Source organism: Oenanthe melanoleuca, chromosome 23 (genome assembly GCF_029582105.1).
Source record: "Oenanthe melanoleuca isolate GR-GAL-2019-014 chromosome 23, OMel1.0, whole genome shotgun sequence".
In the NCBI taxonomy this organism is placed as follows: Eukaryota; Metazoa; Chordata; class Aves; order Passeriformes; family Muscicapidae; genus Oenanthe; species Oenanthe melanoleuca.
This window is the reverse complement of record NC_079356.1, coordinates 3,082,306-3,100,410: the sequence shown is the minus strand read 5'-3', so window position 1 is coordinate 3,100,410 and position 18,105 is coordinate 3,082,306. Positions and strand designations below refer to the sequence as shown.

At 48.7% G+C, this 18,105-nt stretch overlaps 2 protein-coding genes across 7 annotated transcripts in view; both read left to right on the top strand.

Annotated features, from left to right (window-relative positions):
• THRAP3 (thyroid hormone receptor associated protein 3) overlaps positions 1-14,813 on the top strand; it is a 26,139-nt gene extending 11,326 nt beyond the window's left edge. For all 6 annotated transcript variants that reach the window (XM_056509258.1, XM_056509260.1, XM_056509262.1 and 3 more), the window contains 10 exons: positions 1,470-1,630; positions 4,537-5,436; positions 6,804-7,544; positions 8,095-8,267; positions 8,651-8,762; positions 9,003-9,087; positions 11,382-11,563; positions 12,132-12,324; positions 12,927-13,076; positions 13,333-14,813. In XM_056509258.1, coding sequence (XP_056365233.1) covers positions 1,494-1,630; positions 4,537-5,436; positions 6,804-7,544; positions 8,095-8,267; positions 8,651-8,762; positions 9,003-9,087; positions 11,382-11,563; positions 12,132-12,324; positions 12,927-13,076; positions 13,333-13,554 — 2,895 coding nt within the window. In that variant the 5' untranslated portion in view covers positions 1,470-1,493 and the 3' untranslated portion in view covers positions 13,555-14,813. The remainder of the gene's footprint in view (positions 1-1,469; positions 1,631-4,536; positions 5,437-6,803; positions 7,545-8,094; positions 8,268-8,650; positions 8,763-9,002; positions 9,088-11,381; positions 11,564-12,131; positions 12,325-12,926; positions 13,077-13,332) is intronic.
• Positions 14,114-18,105, top strand: LOC130262107 (uncharacterized). The gene is made up of 8 exons (XM_056508908.1): positions 14,114-14,122; positions 15,660-16,207; positions 16,919-16,968; positions 17,106-17,217; positions 17,327-17,388; positions 17,465-17,783; positions 17,885-17,948; positions 18,021-18,105. Exons 1-8 carry the CDS (start codon positions 14,114-14,116, stop codon positions 18,057-18,059), a joined length of 1,203 nt encoding a protein of 400 aa, XP_056364883.1. The 3' UTR covers positions 18,060-18,105.

Genomic DNA, 18,105 nt, shown 5'->3' with positions numbered 1-18,105 from the left:
AGTATCTTTTGATTTTCATCCCTGGGGCAACAGGAAATAAAACAACATTTGTTGTTTCCTAATATAACAGGAACAACCATTTTATTATTTTTTTCTGCATGCTTTCTGATGGGGAATATATTCAAATACTTCAGTTGAATTGATATAACATCTTTAGTATAGTTAAAGGGAAGAACAGGAGCATGTAACTTTTTTTTTTTTTTTTTTGTTTCTAAATAAAAGCCAAATTCCCATTTCTAGAAATTCCCAGCACTGGTGATGAACCACCACCCACTCTCCCAGCAGTTGCTCCTGTTCTAGGCATTGTGTTTTTCCTGGAAGTGCCCTGGCAGAAGTTGAAGCCTTTGGTAACCATATATGTAATTTTGGAGAGCCACTGGAAGTGAAGGCATTGCAAGTCAGTCCTCTGGAATTTCCTTAAAATGGATATAACAGCAGCAGCCGCACTTGATCAGTTGTGTTTATGTACCTGAATGTCTCTATTTTTAATCAGTGGGTAAAAAAAAATACTAAGTTTGTACTAACACAGTTCCTTTTTCATTTAGTCATTTTAGGTGGGAAGTTTGTTTATAATTTATCGAATATGCAATTAATGCAAATTTCACTCATTGGTAAAGGAGAACAAATCAAGGAGGGTGTAATTGAAATATTTGTGTGGTCAGACTATTCCCTGAATCATCTTCTAAGGGACTTTCTAACCTTTACCTGGATACATGCCTGAAAATAGCCCAGGTAATTCATAATAATGGCTATTTTGAGTAATTTAGTGCTACACTGTAATCTCTTCTGTCTCTGAATATTTGGAAGGACATCTGATTTATTTTGGCTGCAGTGCAACTCTGGCTGGGTGCTCCACGCTGGTGACTGATCACAGCAACTGCAGGAACTGCACAGCCAGAGAGGACAGGATTGAACCTGAGCAGAGCTGTGCAAATAGGGTCACATTCCTGTGTCTTGGAGTATCAACTCTTTTTTGGTTGCCTCTGAAAGTTTAGGTAAAAGTTTACAGGGTCAGTTTTTTGATGGTAAGCTTTTTATTTCTTCCATGTCCTTTAAAGCAGTGGCAGCTGGCTGCACAGATAGGGATGTGGCTCCAATTACATGGAATTTTCACTTTCATGGGCTAGTTTGCCTCTGGAGGCTTCCTTTCCTCAGCCAGCAGAGTGGCTCTGCCTCTTCCCAGGTCTGCATTAACTTGGTGCTTTCAACTGTCACACTCTCACTTGTGATTACTCTGGGTTTAGAGCCTTGTACTCCTTTTGCAGTTTTCCTTTTTTGACTGAAATAAACCTTCTATTCTGAGCCCAGCACCATTCATCTGTTCCTAGCAGGCACTTCAAACATTCCTATTTCCAGCCTTATCAAGCCCCACGTTCCTGGAGTCTGTCAGCCTGCCAGGTGCTGCCTGTCCTCTCCTATCAACCACATGCTTCATTTCTCAAATACTTCTATTTCCCTGTTTCCCTCAGGTGCACTGACAGGTGCTTGCAAAGATGTCTAAAACAAACAAATCCAAGTCTGGATCGCGTTCCTCCCGCTCGAGGTCCGGGTCGAGGTCCCGCTCCCGCTCCTTCTCCAAGTCCCGCTCCCGTTCCCGCTCCATCTCCCGCTCGAGGAAGCGCAGGCTGAGGTGAGTGTGTGCAGCCAGAGACTGGCATGAGGCTTTTCCTCCCTTGCAGGTGGTTTTTCACTTAGCTGCTTTCCAGGGAAAGACTTTGATTAGATCCCCAGGACAGATAACGTCCTGCACCTCAGGCTGTTTCCTGCCAGCCTGTGCTGTTTGGGTGTTTTCACTTAGGTGAATAAAGAAATAAATTAGGAGGGTAAGATGTGTGCCAGTACAGTCAAGATCTTCCTTTTGAGACTTTGGCTTTTTAAAGGAGGCTTTAATGTAATGGATCCCAGACTCGAGGGTTGTTTGCAGATGTTGTGTGCTTATCCCCTCTTGAGAAGTGAGTTCAAGGAAGTTTTAATATCAATTGTAGACATTGCTGTGAAAGATGGATATATTCTTGATATTCCCTTGCCCCTCTCCATGGCATGCAGAAACCAGGTAACAGAGAAGATCCTCCTGGAGAGATAAAGTGGATAAAAGATAATTTTGCTGCAGTTAATTTTAAGAAATTATTAATTTGTGTAATAGTTGTTCCTGTCTCCCTGAATGGCTTCTGAGGAGACCAGTTACAGGCTTGTGTCTTCCCTGGATATCAGTTTTTTCCTTTTCTCTTGGCTAAGCATTCTTCATCTGGCAAAGCCATTCCAGTTGGATGGGGGTGTAATGGTGTTCTCCTGCCTTCTCACTCATATGAGTAACACGTATTCTGAAAACCACTGGGCTCTGAACACATGCAAGTGTTACCAGTTAGAGATTTTAAAAATACAGAAGCTCTAACGAATGTACAGTTGGAGAAAGAAGGACATGACAAAACTGAATTAGAGGCGGAGACTTGAGTCCAACCAAGCCCTTTGCAGAGGGAAGCTGGAGTGCTGGAAGAGCTTGTGCTCATTTGGGAATTCTCCTAACTGTGAAGGAGCTTTGGCAGTTCAGAAAAAAAGACCCTGTGCAGAAATGATTGTTCCCTCTGTGCTGCTGCTGAAGCTACTTTGCTTTATAAATAACTCATTTTTTTAAAAGAAAGTCTGAATGGAGGGGGTCAGCCCAGCCCAGCCCCCCTGCCTGGCTGTGGAATGTGCTCCAAGGTAGGTCTGGTGGGATCTCAGCATAAAAGGCCATTTCTGTGTGCTTCAGGATGCACCACAAATTGTTTTATTCTTCTTTTGGTAGGTTTGCTGTTTCTTCTAAATTACAGTGCTGTGTTGGAGTCTGCCTAACATCTTCTGCTTTCCTTGTGACTCTATTTTTCACTTCTTGTAAATGGTGGGGATTTAGCCCTGGAGCAGTGTAGTGCCAGCAGTTCTAAGGGCTGGCAGAGTTGGGGGAATTATCACTTTTGGTGTTTCTTTTACTGCATAACTTTTACTGTATTTTTCTAAAAAGATTTCTGGTAAATAGTCTCTGCAACTTTTGGAGTGAAGTCTTCCTGCTGCAGCCTCTCTAAAGCACTAGAACAGATTTTGGAAGTGGTGTATGACAGGTCCTTGCTGATAATTGATCACAGATGCAGCAGTTGTCTGAAAATTGAGCGTCTGTGCTCCTCATGCCTTGGACTAGAGCTTGTTATAACTGGTCCTTGCCTCCTGCCTCTCTGCTTTTCTTTCTGGTTGCTGTTGGTTGAATGAAGAAGTGTCTCAGATAAGTTTTTTTGTTGTTTGAAGGATTGAAAAATCTGTTAAAATGGTCATTAAGCCGTTCATTAGCAATGATTGGAGTATGAATAAGAGTTTCCTGCTAAACTGTGACCTGTTTGGTAGGAGGAAGAAATGAAAACAGAACTAAAGTTCATCTCTGACTGCACATATGTGTTAACTGTGTAGGAATTCCAAAAGCATGTTGTTCTCCCTTGGTTCTGGGGGTTTGAGATGTGAGAGGTGAGGAGCAGCGGCAATATCTGTGTGAGGAAGTTCATGTCCATTGGAGTACGACCAACGTGTGTGTCAGAGCCAGAGCTTGGAATGTGAGAAAGGGCTGTGCAAAGTGTTCCAATGGATGTTATTTACTAAAATTCCATTTGGAAAAATCTCTTTTCTGTTTCAGCTTCCTAGTTTGGCCAGTCCTTCCTGTAGCTCTGGCATCTGAGCTATGGTGGGACCTTTAAACAGTTACACAACGGCAGCAATTTAATGGGAGAGACTGCTGGAACAATCAGCCTCTGGAATCTGTGTTTTTCCAGGGTTTGTGCGTTCCTGGATTCGGGTTTTGTGGATGCGGGCGGGGGCGTCCACAGCGACACCTGGCGGTGGTGTCTGAGCACTGTCCCTGCTCCATGGGATTGTGCCATGGGATTGTGCCATGGGATTGTGCCATGGGTCACCTTTGGGACCTTAAACCCATAGGGCAGTGTGCCCTTCACCCTACTGCTGCCCTGCTGCTCTTGGGTTGTAGCCATGTATTGAACTTGCCTGACAAAGAAGTGAGGTTTCATCTGGATGATCAGAATTTTAAAGTGTATCTGAAGTTGGGACCAGAGAGGGAGATTTGGGATCTGTTCCAGTAACAATAGTGTGATTTGCATAAAAAATACTTCTTTGTGAGTGAGGTAAAACCCTGACCTTGAGCTGTTAAGGGCTGGATGCTTGAGATCTGTCACTTTTTCTGAAGCTGGTTAGCAGCCATTTTCATCCCAGCAAAACAGAGAGCAGTGTGTGTTTATCATGGTCTCTGCAATGATCCTCAAATATTTGACAGTATCACAGGTAAAAGTTATTTCCACTTCAATTTATTCACAGCAAAGTGTAATACCTCAATCAGATAAGGGTAAACCAAAGGAATTTCTTTTAAAAGCTTAGAAATGAGTTTTTCAAAGTATTTTTAAAACAAGTCTTAAAATAAAAAGTTGTGGCAGAAGAATAAACTAAACATAAATTATAAAAATAAACTATAACATAAAATATTAATGTAAATTTTTTTTTAATCAGTTCTAGGTCTCGTTCAAGATCCTATTCTCCATCTCACAACAGAGAAAGGAACCATCCAAGAGTGTATCAGAACCGAGATTTCAGAGGCCATAACAGAGGATACCGGAGGCCGTATTATTTCCGTGGCCGAAACCGAGGGTTTTATCCCTGGGGGCAGTACAACCGAGGAGGGTATGGCAATTACAGGTCCAACTGGCAAAACTACCGCCAGGCCTACAGCCCTCGCAGGGGCCGCTCGCGCTCCCGCTCGCCCAAGAGAAGATCTCCTTCCCCACGCTCCAGAAGTCATTCCAGGAATTCTGATAAATCATCTTCCGACCGCTCAAGGAGATCTTCCTCTTCCCGCTCCTCCTCCAATCATAGTCGGGTTGAGTCTTCCAAGCGTAAATCTGGAAAGGAGAAGAAATCATCCTCCAAGGATGCCCGGGCATCCCAGGCTGCGGGAGATAACCAAGGAGACGAGTCCAAGGAGCAGCAGTTTGCAGGAGCGGGGGCTCAGGATGCCAAGGCATCCGAGGGATCAAAGCCATGGCAAGATGTGAGCAGCTATGGCACGGGCTCCACGTCCAGAGGGTCGGAGCTGAGCCCCCGGGAGCGCAGCCCTGCCCTCAAGAGCCCGCTGCAGTCGGTCGTGGTGCGGCGGCGCTCGCCCCGGCCCAGCCCCGTGCAGAAGCCGAGCCCGCCGCGCTCCAGCCCGTCCCCCATGGGCTCTGCTGCCCAGAGCGGCTCCAGCTCCTTCCAGGGGGGCTCCCACCAGAGCCCCTTCGAGCACAGCTCGGCAGGAATGAGCCCCAGCAGAAAGAGCCCAGTGTGCAAAAGCCCCACACCCGTCAGTTCACTGTATGGTGCCGCTCCGAAGGAGGAGGGCACAGCTCCCGGGGGAGGAGCCTTCTCCAAGAGGCAAGTGATGGGTTTTGTGCTGCTGGGTTATTTATTGGGTTGCTTTTGAGGAGGGAAGCTGCACATGTGAGCTCCCTGTGAGCAGGGTGAGGGGCTGGGGCAGGCTTCAGCTGGGAAGCTGTTCCAGCACACTGCCAGCACTGGGGCTGCTCCTTTCTCAATTATGCAAAAAACACAGCCCAGAGTTGTAGGAAGTTGGAATTTGTTTTCCAGCTTGGATAGTTCTAAAGATGGTATATATTCCCTGCAAAAATGTTCATAGCCCATGAACACTTGAAGCGAAGATTGCCCAAAGAGGTTTGGCAGCTGGAAGCTCACATTTTCCAGTTACATGTTGGTTATAGACATTTTTAGTGTTGCCTTCTGGAATTGTTAGGTACTGTAAATTAGAAGAAATTAATTAAATCCTACTGCATATCCTGCTGCAAGCAGCCCAAGGCAGGTGCAGCTGCAGTGCTGGTTGCCTGTGTGTGGGGGTAGGACAGAAAGTAAAGCACCAAATACATCTCTAAAATGAAGGCAGCATTCCATGCAGAAGGCATCTGCTTTCATCAATCTCTTGCAGATTGTGCCCAAAGGTGACACTTTGTTTTAAAAGACAAAGCACATTCACAAAGTGCTTTCAAATCTTTATTGTTTTTAAAGGTGATCTGATTCTATATTAAGGATGTCTGAGATTTATAAAGGGAAAAAAACCACCCCGTGTTTCTTCGGGCTTTCCAAAGCACTGAGCTGGTGTCCGTGGGCTTTCCTGCTGCCCCACAGAGCCAGGGTTTTAATTTGTGAATGCTTCAAAACTGTTCAGATGCTATAAACCAGCTGAATTGTTCTCACCAGAAGTGTTTTATCTCTCCCTGCAGCGTATTCTCCTTGTTAACCTGTTTGCTTTTATTTGTGTTTGCAGTCTGTCATGAAATATTTAGCTTACCTATGAAACTTGCATCCCAAATTTGAAGTAGCTTTTGAGGCTTTTATTTCCAGTGTGTTGTTTAAAGCAGAACAGCCCAATTTGAAAGGTTTGATGTGTTGTTCTCCTGAACCAGGTTTGTAAGTAAATAAATGGAGTGGGTAAGATGTTCCTCTTTTCCTTCCAATGCATCTGTGGGTCAGCTGGGTTTGATTTATCCTTGAGCCTCATTCCATCAGTTCTGCATATCCATCTCCTTGTACATTTGCTGGATTTAGTGAGAACAAAAGTATGAATTCAGGCTGAGTAATCTGCTTGACATTTTAATTATTTTAGGGCCTAGAGGCAGTTTTCAGTACATGCATAGCTTGGTGTTCTCTGAAGTTTGACTCTTTGAACTGAAGAGTTGACCTTGTTGAGCTCTAATAAGAAACCTTCTTTAATGTCTGTTTATGATCAGGTATCTGGAAGAGCAGAAGACTGAGAATGGGAAAGACAAAGACCAGAAAGTGACAAATACTGAGAAAGAAAAAAGTAAAGAGAAAGGGAATTTCTCTGAGTTGGGATCAACAGATGGAAAGGCAAAATCTGACTCATATGGATCGAAAACTGACTCGGAGAAGGGATACCGTGGCAGCCAGTCACCCAAGCGCTACAAGTTCAGGGATGACTTTGACAAGCTCAAGGTCCCAGAGTTCCACAAGGAAGGTCATTATGGAAAGGATGAAACAGATGAGCAGGACAAGAAAGACAAGGCAAAGAGCCGGAAAGATTCGGAATTTGATGATGAGCCCAAATTTATGTCTAAAGTCGTAGCGACTTCAAGTAAAAGTCAAGAAGAGGATAGGTCAGGAAAATGGGAAGGTGTGGTGTTCCTGCCACCTGGAAAAGAGAAGCAAAGGAAATCTGATGAAATGGAGGAGGAAAGCTATTCTGAAAGATCAAAAAAAGAAGAGAGATCAGGATCTAAGAGAGCTGAACCTGGTCACAGGGGTTTTGTACCTGAAAAGAATTTTAGAGTGACCACTTACAAGTCAAGCCAGGAAAAAAGCTCTTCCCCTCCACCAAGGAAGGCTTCTGAGGTGAAGGAGAAGCCAGGCACCAAAGTAGAAGGGCTAACTTCTGGCAAATCCTCCTTTTCCATTACTCGTGAGGCCCAGGTCAATATTCGAATGGATTCCTTCGATGAGGATCTTGCACGGTAAGGATCTGCCAGCTTTTGAGCACTCTCAGTAGTGATGTTTTTTCCTGTTTTTCTTCCTGAGATCCCCATGTGCTTGCCAAGTGTGAGGAAGGCTAAGCAATATTGCATCACAATTTGTGGTTTTGGAAGCTTGAGATTAATTTTTTCCTAACCTTTGCTATGACTGGATGCAAGATTAGTTTAGGATGCACCAGACTCTGGGAATAGCCCCAGATGGAATCAGGTACTCAGTGGCTTCTGGCTGAGGGAAGCTGAGTTGTGCAGGGGAGCTACTGTACTGCTTAAATCCATTTGATTCTCTGCCAAGTGCTATACTACTCTTATTCTCCATGCAGCATTAGAATAGTGACCTGAATAACCACAGTAACCTGGAGCAGTGTGTTTAGGGATGTTTAAAGGAGCTCCTTGCTCTTGCTTTTTAGTGTCATGGGTGCCTCTCTAAGAACAATATAAACCATCAGTGACCTCCCAGCTCCTGCAGAATTAAACACCTTAGATTGCTCCCTTCCACCCCATTCTTGTGTTTCATGGGCTCTTCTTTTTGCAGTCCCAGTGGCATATTGGCTCAGGAGCGCAAGCTCTGCCGGGACCTCGTGCACAGCAACAAGAAAGAGCAGGAATTCCGCTCGATTTTCCATCACATCCAGTCAGCCCAGTCCCAGCGAAGCCCTTCTGAACTGTTTGCTCAGCACATAGTGACTATAGTCCATCATGTAAGAGGTGAGTCCTCAGGGAAGGTTCACTCCTCCCTTGCCTAAAATGCACTCAAAATGCCAGCAGACATTCCAGAGATGACAGCAGCAGCATGATCACGATCATCTTTGTCAACATAAATACTCTTCTGCACAGGCAGAAGGTGTTCTTGTTTTTAACCTGAGAAATATTCAGAGTATGGGACTTGGAATTTTGTGTTTGGATAAATTTGTGACTCACTCGAAGAAATTGTGTTCATTTCACTGGAACACCAAAAATTGAAACTGCAGTTTGTCAGCAGCATTAGAGCTCATCCCCACAGTGCTCTACAGGCTGTGGGATGGGTGGGCTTTTTATTTTTACAAAACTAGCACTAACATTTTGGTATTGTTTGTTCAAACCCCTGACAGAGCATCACTTTGGGTCTTCAGCAATGACACTGAATGAACGCTTTACCAAATATCTAAAGAAAGGAATGGAACAAGATGCAGCTAAAAACAAAAAGAGCCCTGAAATCCACAGGTTGGTGCCATTTTACACTGTCTTGACATTGCAGAAGTATTCCAGATTTCATTTCTTAAACTCTGCCAGAATAATTCAAGTATATAACTAGCTTCAGCCAAAAAAAACAAAAAAGGGGAAAATATGGGGAGTTTTAAATACATTTGGAAATACTGGTCTGCTTTAAAGGACATTTGATCTAAAATCTTCATGTTCTTCTTATGAGCAAGGTTATATCTGTGTATTTTTTTTTTACTTTAGGAGGATAGATATATCTCCCAGTACTTTTAGAAAACATGGATTCTCTCAAGAGGAATCGAAAAGTTCCAGAGATCCTGGCTTCAAGGTGAACTGTTACTCTGATTAGTTTAATTCAACAAAATGAGTACATTGGGCATGAACTTAACAGTGATGTTTTTGTTTAAATTACTCTCTACTTAAGTTTGTGTTTTTCTTTTAAGGATGGGCATAATTCTAAAAATGAACTACAAAGGGTTAATTTTTATTAAAAATGTATCAACAACCTTTGTGAAGTGGTTAGACTATGGTAAATGACCCCAAAGTCAATTGAGGTGAGCTTGAGAAAAAAGAGAGGATTTTTGGAACAAGTGCCCATGATGAGAGAAGAGACTTTTTGTGATATTTTTCTGCTTGTAAGTATGATTAACTCCATTGTTACGTGCAATTTTGCCAACCATGTTTTCAAAGACATGCATGTCAAAAAGAGGAAAGTAAAACTAAATGCTGAGCTAAAGCAGATACACTATTAAGCAGATGATAAATTTTGTGCTAACAACTGACTGTACCATTTCTGTTGATTGCTGTAACTTTAACATTCAGCACTTGTCTTAAATCCAGAGCATTTGGGATTGAGTGTTTTAGCTTTGCTGAGTAGATGAATGTTAAGCCATTGCACTCACTGTAAACAATCATAAAAAAAAGGCTTAACGTAAAGTGTTTGAGATTTTAACCTTTGTTTATTCACCTTCATACATATTTACATTGAAGAGATTTTAACCAGTCCTGCTGAAACCTTACTTGTTTCATATTTGTTTTCGATTTTTTCCAAACACACTTGTGGCTTGACATGGACGATGGTGAGATGGATTTGATGGGCCTGAACTCTGAGCATCAGCTTGGCAGAGTGTGTTATAAACGTGGTTTCCAAACAGCTCGCCAGCCTTCCGTGAAACAGACGTGCCCTCCCAAACCCAAATAGGTGTTTGCTGTGCCACATAAGGGAGCTGCTGCCGATTTTGTCACTTATCTGTCATCCATCGTGTTGGGAGCAGTTTTATTCTCAGAGTAGAAATTAAAGCTCTTTGCCTGGGGAAAGTAGAAGAGCAAAATACCAAAACAAAATGCCTGCTCTCACTCCTGCGTTATTTGACATATTTATTTAAACAAAAAAGTGGTTAGAAACTCATGTAAGTAAAAAATTTAACAGCTAGAGAATTACTAATCCTTTTGTATTTAATTGAAGACGATTAATTTGATGTATGTTGCATAGCAAGTTGTACAGTCCCAGGATGAGTGTTGTGTAAATGCAGTAGCAATGGCTGAGGCTGGGTGTTGATGCCAACAAGGTGTAAGGCTTCCTGCAGCCCTGCTGCCCAGTTACCTGTTTGTCAAACCACAGCCACTGTCACTTTGGGCAGGCAGTAGAATCTCACCCAGGTGCCACAGGGCTCAAAGGAAGTGCAGGGAAAACAACTTCTCCTTTCCCAGAGAAACTCCTAATCCCTTTTTGAAGTACCAGTTTAAATACAGCTCAAAACAAGCATTACCAGGTGTCTTTTATGCTTGTTTTTAATTAGCAATGTAAATTTAGTTTTAATTTTTCATGCAGCTGGTGGGTTTTTGTTCTCTGAGACACCAGCCTGCTTTAGCAGACTTGGCAGGATGTGGGAGACACACGCAATGTGTCTGTCTGTGGGGCTTTGTGGCACCTGTCACACGGTGCCCTCCAGCCCAGGGGAAGGAGCTGTAGTGGCATCTGCACTGAGTAAATCTTCCTGACAGATGTAGTAACTCCTCCCTATCCATGAGATGTTAGCCTTCTCTCAGACCCCTTGGATGCTGCCTTTCACTGGCTGCCTGCCCCTTGCATCACTAATCTTGGGTAGCTCCAAGCAGCAAAGAGCTTTTGCTCTCCCAGAGTGTCACTTCTAGACCTGGGGATTAAAATCCCTCTGGCCCCTGCCCAGGTGAGACTGTCAGCAGGACCTCAGGTGCACCCATGGGCCATCAGAGAGCTCTGCCACACTGTGATCTTGTGATCCATAATCAGCTGGATGGGATTCCCAAGCTGTTCACATCCTTGCTGGCTGTGGTGTGCAATAAGTGTCAGCTGCCATGTCTCCCTCCCCTCTACCAGACTGTTTGTTTTAATGCTGTTTAAAGAGGAGATTAAAAATTTAAAAAGCAGTGATTTTAAGTGTAGGAAAATTGAATTCTGTCAAAGGCAGACTTACTTTAATAGTGCTTTATTTGACATCTTAAAGTGGAATATTCATTAGTGCTCAGTTAAACTCCAGTTCTCCAGAAGTCTGTGCAGTCAGTAGCAAAGTAAATGGTGCTGAGCTGGGGCACTGCAGACCTTGTGTTCAACTCTGCCCTCCCTCTCCCCTGCGTTTTTAGGCTGAAGGGAAATATAAGGACGACCCTGTTGATCTGCGCCTTGATATTGAACGCCGTAAAAAACATAAGGAAAGAGATCTTAAACGTGATAAATCCAGGGAGTCGGACTCGAGAGATTCAAGTCACTCAAGGGAAAGATCAACTGAGAAAACGGAGAAAAGTCACAAAGGCTCAAAGAAAAAGTATGTAAGAAACCCAGTAGCCATTTCCTTGTGCCTCTCGTGTCTCTGCTGCTCAGGTTGGAGAGGACACCGTGTACAACAGTTGTGCACACAGTTGTGACATAACTCCAGTGGCCTGAGCTACCCCTCTGCGTGTGGGCTATCATTGTATCTCTCAGAAACACTAAATAATTATAAAAGGTAGATGGGAAATCTCCATGTGTCAGGATGGGTGAGTCACTTTTCCTTCTTGTTACTGTTGTTGTCAGAGAGAAACAGCCATGTTAAAATGACGTGGCTTTGATGTTCATTTAATCCCTTTGTATTAGCTTAATTTTTGATTTGACTAAAACTCCATGGATGCATGCTAAGCTGAGAGTAGATGGTGGAGCAGCAAGTTCCTTCTGGAGAGATCTTGGACCCTGTGTTAAATCTGAGCTCTTACTATGGCTTTTCCTCTTGGAGTAGGAAAAGGAGAGCATGGCATTGATAAGAGAGTCATAAAGAAGTGTTTTTGTATCAGATAGGTCACAGCTGAGTTCCTAATGCTGTTGTGTCCCATTCCCCTCCGTTCCCATCACTGGAACAGGAAACACCGACGGGTGCGTGAGAGATCCAGGTCCAGTTCATCGTCCTCGTGGTCCTCTCATTCAGTCAAAGCAGAGGAGTATCCCGAGGAGACTGAGGAGAGGGAGGAAAGCTCCACAGGCTTTGACAAGTCCCGGCTTGGGACTAAGGAATTCACTGGTCCAAATGAGAGAGGAAGAGCGAGAGGAACCTTTGTAAGTGTTCTCCACCCCTGCCCCACATGTTTTCCACCTGTGCTCTGAGGGTTGATTCTCAAACTGGGCAGGAAGTGGCCTTTGTGTGTTGCTCTTCCAGTTAAAGCTGGCCTGGAGGAGAAGCCCCCAGGGTGATGAACCCTAGTGGAATTTCCCCAGGTGTGGGGCATAAACCAGGCTGCTGGGGGTGTGCTGGGGGCAGCAAGCTCCAGATGGGAGTAGCAGAACAGAGCCTGGAAGCTGCTGTGTGTTAGTGATGCTGAGCATCCCAGTGCTTCTGTTGGGGTTTGGCCACAGTCGTGTTTGCAGTCCATGTGCAGAGGGGTCTCACCTGCTTGGGGTTGCCCTGGGAATGCCTCTACATGATCTTCATCAGCTTTACAGGAACTGTGATGTGCTGTGTGATCAGAGATCTTAAAACCCAAAACCACGAGTGCAGGGGGTGGTGTGGCCACGCTAAAGCTGTGCTCTTGCTTTAGTGATAGGTTTTAAAGGTGTTTTGGATGGTCAGAGAAGGGATGTTGGGTATCTTGGGACCCCAGGGGTGGGAGGATACTGCCTCTGCAGCCGTTCTATTTTTCTCCTGTGTGTTGCTATTGCAGCAGTTCAGAGCTCGAGGCAGAGGATGGGGCAGAGGCAACTTTTCAGGCAACAACAACAGCAACAGCGGCGGCAACAACGACTTCCAGAAGCGCAGCAGAGAGGAGGAGTGGGACCCCGAGTACACACCCAAGAGCAAGAAATACTACTTGGTACGTACCTGGGTGCTGAGACACCTGTGTGCTCCAGGTGTGTCTGGTCTCAGGTGCTTCAGAGGTGAAAGCACCCGCTGTCACTGACACACCAGGTAGGCTTTGGGTGATACCCCACGGGAAGCCGCCGGCTCGTGCCTAAGGAGAGCTTGTTGTGCTCCCTTAGCGTGGTTCCACAGGGGGATCCCCAGGGTGGCAGGGGCGCGGTGCAGGGCGGTGCCGCCTGTCTCACTGCTCTCCTTGGCTCCCCGTGCAGCACGACGACCGCGAGGGCGAGGGCACGGACAAGTGGGTGAACAGGGGCCGCGGCCGCGGCGCCTTCCCCCGGGGAAGAGGCCGCTTCATGTTCCGCAAGTCCAGCACCAGCCCCAAGTGGGCTCATGACAAGTTCAGTGGGGAAGAGGGAGAAATCGAAGACGACGAAAGCGGAGCGGAAAACCGGGAGGAGAAGGACGCGCTGCAGACGACGGCCGAGTAGCCGCGGGGTCGGCGGTGCTGGAGCCCCGGCAGGAGGGGGGTCAGGCTGGTGCTGGGGTGTCAGGGTGATCCCCACGTGCTGAGCAGAGCCCTGGAGAGCAGCTCGGAAACCATCCCGACGTTATTTAACTGCATTTCCAGAGTTCAGCCTCCCCAAGCATGGACTGGGACTGATCCATCATTTACGCTCGGATCCACTCCTGGAGTTTCTCTTCCCAAAGACTTCCCTTCTGGACTGGATACGGTCAAGCACTGGGTGAGACCCCAGATTTTCCCCTTCTCTGTGACCTTATGGATGGTCGGTTATTTTTTTGGTAAGAGGCTTTGAGGACGATGTGGTTTTAGTTTGTGCCCACCCGACCCCACGTGTCCTGACATTTTGTTTCTCTTTTATAATTTGACCCAGTGACAGTCGGGGTTCACTCGCCTGCTCAAATTTTCCTCCCCTATTGTGTATTCAATTTTCTAAATTCTGCTTACTTTAGGCCTTTACATATGTAGTAGCATCAATTCAGAGATAATTTTGGAAACTATTTTTGGTTCTTATAAATAAGAAAACAATGAAGCATGTGAGTAAACATCTAAATGTTCACTTGTTGGGACCAAACTGCTATGACTTTTTTTTTTTTTTTAACTTTTTTTTATGTAACAGTTGAGTTTAGGGCCTTTTAAAAATGATTGTTTTCCTTTTATGTTTGAAGTTAACAAAATTAGCATGGTTTAAAAGAGAAAAAAAAAAATACACCCTACTTCTGGCCACTCTTTGTGTTCACTATTAGGCCTGGTGTGTGCTGGACCCCAAACTGCTTGTAGCATTTGTGTCTCCTCCCTGCAGCTGGTTGTGACCCGAGTGCCCTTTCCAAGGTGACACAGTTTTCTAAGGAACTTCCGAATTCTTCTTGGGGAAAAATATAAATGGAGATGAGAATTTTTCAATATTTTTTATTAATCTTTTTATAAAACCAAAAGGCAGATTCCTCCTGAGCTGGTTGAGGACGGCCCTTAGGATGCATTTCTTTTTATCTTCTACTTTAAAGATATTCTGGAGTAGTTTGTGGAGAGTTCCCGGCCAGGTCGTGAACCTGGGCAGGGAGGCACAGCCATGCCTGTGCTCCCCCTGTCCCTCTCCCCAGGATTGCTGTGCTGTTCCCCACACACCAGCTAGAGTTTGGTTTGTTTTGACTTGAACAGTTCCTGTTTAGCAAAGCCCCGAAGTTTGTTTATGCAAATAAAATACAATAAAATAAGTCGTAGGTGTAACTCTGCTTGGTTTGTGTCCTGAGTTTGCAGTGGGGGGAGTCTGAAAGGACCAAGTGCCTGGAGCAACAGGGGAGCAGCTCCCTGTTGGGTTTCATGCATTAATAGATCATTCAGCCCCTGTTGTGGCAGTAATTGCCTGGGGACAGTGGTGGCACAGCCACAGGCCTTTCTCCCACCCGCTGCCAGCAGGGATTGTGTCATCTGGCACAGGACCAGCTCCATCCTTCCCTCACCTGAGCTCCTCCCAGGAGATGACACAGGCTCATCCTGCTGGGCAGCTGCAGCCCCTGCTCTGCCCTTGCTGGTGCCCAGCAGCAGCTGCTTTTCCATGGCTGCCCACCCGAGGGAGGGAGCTGGGGGGCTGCTGGCTGTGCAGCCTGTGCAGGAGTTCAGCTTTCCTGGCTGCTGTGGGTCACAGTGTTGGCCAAGAGCTGGGTTAACGGCTGGTGCTTCCCTTGACACCCAGCCTTGAGCCAGCCTGAGGAAATGGGTGCCCAGTGTTCCCAGCTCCTTGGCCTGAGTGGGGGAGCACAGCCTGGTCTGCAATGGAATCTGTGTTCATCCTTCTCTGCCCCAGGGCTGATTCCCAGCCCCTCTCCCTGCTCCCAGTTCGGTATTGCTGGGTCAGATGCATTTGTCCAAAAGTGATATCCATGCTGTCTGCTGGACCAGGCAGTGCCCAGGATCCCTGATGTCACACTGACCCTTCAGGCCCTGTGGAGGGACAGCTGCAGCGTGGCTGCACCGTCCCCTGCACCCTTTTCTGTGGGTTTTGGCCCCTCTGTGGTTTGGGTTTCACTTCCCCTCCAGCCGAGGGTGACAGAACCGCTGTGAGACCCGGCTGAGTGTGAGCTGTCACCCCGCGCTCCGCCTGGTGCCTGTGCCCGCACTGCGCTGGCCCCGCTCCCCCGCAGCCGCAGCTCTGGCACACGGGGCACAGTGCCAGCACCGAGCCCCCGCGCTGGCACAGATGGCCCAGCCCTGCCCCGGGCCGGAGGAGGTGGGTGGGGGCTCCACGAGGGCACACACGGCTCTGTGGGGCTCTGCTGCGCCAGCAATCCCTGCCTGCGCTCCGAGTGCCCGGTGCCCCCCAGTGCCACCTTGTCCCTCAGCTCTCCCGTCCCAGCACAGAGCCCCGTGAGCGTGGCCCTGGTGCTGAGAGCCTCGGAGTCCCGCCGGGGTGGGCGAGCAGCGCCGGGAAGGGCACGGGGCGGGTCCGGGGAGCAGGAGTCCCCGGCGGGGCGCAGGGATGCGGCGTGGACCAGCACCGAGGTGCGCTCTGCCTCAACTTCCTTCCCAGCGCGGAGCCGATTTCCTCCGGCATCACGTGCACGGTGTGGGGCCGGGACAGGCTGGCACGGCACGGCTCAGCCCGGAGACAGCCCGTACCGCAGGTAGGAGCGAGCAGCCCAGGGTCCAGAGCACGGGGCTCGTCCCCAGGGCAGCAGCTGTGTGTGGTCACACTGCCCCAGGGCTGTGCTCTGCCTGGGCTCCAGGAGAGCTGCCGGTGGGGCTGGCAGGATGCTGGGCACTTCTGGGCATCATCACCCCGGAGCAAAGAAGCACTGGGCCTTGGATGGGGGTGTGCTCATCCCTGCAGCCCCTGGGGCTTCAGCCTATCTTTGGGTGGGTAATGCCAGCGCCATTTTTGGTGTCTGCGAGGCCTCTGTGGCAAGGCTGTGCTGGTGGCAGCAGCAGGGACCAGGCAGCACCATGGTTGGTTACTGGCCAACCGTGGGGACATGGGGACCCATGGCAGTGATGGTGTGGCCAGCCATGGGGACAGGGGGCCCTGCCATGGGGACAGGGCGGTCCATGGGCACTGCCCATGGCCTGGTGTCCTGTAGCTCACCGTGCCACCGGGCTTGTCCTGGTGTAACCCCGGGGTTCAGCAGTGCGGGGATGCTGCTGTGCTGAGGATGGTGGTGGGATGACATCCCGTGCAGCCCGAGCTGCTGCTCAGGGGAACTCTGCAGCTGCCTGGTCGGCCACACGCGGAGGAAGCGCCGACCACAGCGGGGCCGGTGCGGGGTGATGCGGGGCTGGGAGAGGCTGTGACAAGGATCCTTCCCCAGCACCCGACGAGCTCCTTTGCTCCCTGGCAGCTGCAACCACAGCGAAGGACAAGGAGGGCAAGGACAGGGAGCCCTCCTGGGTGAGTCCTGGAGGACAGGGAAGGGCAGGGATGTGCCTGGGACGGGCCCCCTGGGCCCTGTCACAGCAGGAAGCGCTTCCTGCCCCTCTCTTGTCAGTGCTGATCTCAGCCCCAGCCCTGCTCCTGCCTCTCCCCAGAGCTCCCAGCACCAGCGAGGATGGAGCCGACCAAGATCCCACTCACCAAGAGGGCGGCTCCTGCTCCCCCCGTTCCTGCCAAGACCAAACCAGCCCCTGTGCTGGCCACCAAGTAAGAAATATGTGGCTGTGCTAGGGTGTCCAGGGCCACTGCAGTGTCCCAGTGGCAGCACCATGCTCATGGCTGTGCTGTGCCACTTCACACCTCTGCTGTCCCCCAGGCCCAGTGAGCCCCAGCCCAGCGCCTCAGCTGACACGGAGCAGGGCAGAGCCAGTGACCCAGGTAAGATGCAAGGGCCTGCAGGGGTGGCTGGGCCCTGCCCAGCACCAGGTGCTGATTGCTGTTCTTTCTTTGGCAGATGCCAATGGCTTCAACATGGTGGCAGTTACCACAGCCAGGCTGAGCCACCCCACAGCCACACGGCCACGAATACCCGGCCAGCGGCCACCCAGCATTGTCCTGGGGAGCACGGGGGGTCCCCTGGGAGGGGAGCAGCCCCAGGGGCTGCCCCGTGCTGCTCTCTGTGCCCCAGTCCCCAGCACGGGGCAGGTGCCTGTTCCACCCTGGAGCTCAGAAGGGCTGGAGGTGTTGGAGGGGAGGTCGCTGGCCCTGGAGGACCTGAAGGCTGAGGTCCGGACCCTGCACATCCTTGTGGACCTGATGCGGGTCCAGCACCTGTGAGTGGGGTGGGGGTGTCAGGGAGTGCCCAGTGGACTCCCTCCAGGCCATTTGCTGCTGGTTCTGGCCCCAGCTGAGCCATCCTGGTCCCTCCCTGCAGGCGGGACCTGCAGGACCTGCGGCAGGAGCTGTGCCAGGAGCGGACTCAGCGCCAGGCACTGCAGGTGAGTCCCTGGGAGGGGTTGCTGTGTCCTGGGGTCAGTGTGCCCCCCAGCAATCACAGCCTCTCCCCACAGGCAGAGATTGAGCGAGTGAGGAAGGTGCTGCCCTGTTAGCACGGGGGGGCTGCAGTGCCCACCCACAGCAAGGGGCAGGTGGGTG

Excerpts from the sequence above, each read along its gene's own strand:
- LOC130262107 (XM_056508908.1), top strand. Across the intron at positions 17,389-17,464 it reads GGGCAGAGCCAGTGACCCAG|ATGCCAATGGCTTCAACATG; the intron begins GTAAGATGCAAG and ends TTTCTTTGGCAG. Across the intron at positions 17,949-18,020 it reads CTCAGCGCCAGGCACTGCAG|GCAGAGATTGAGCGAGTGAG; the intron begins GTGAGTCCCTGG and ends CTCTCCCCACAG.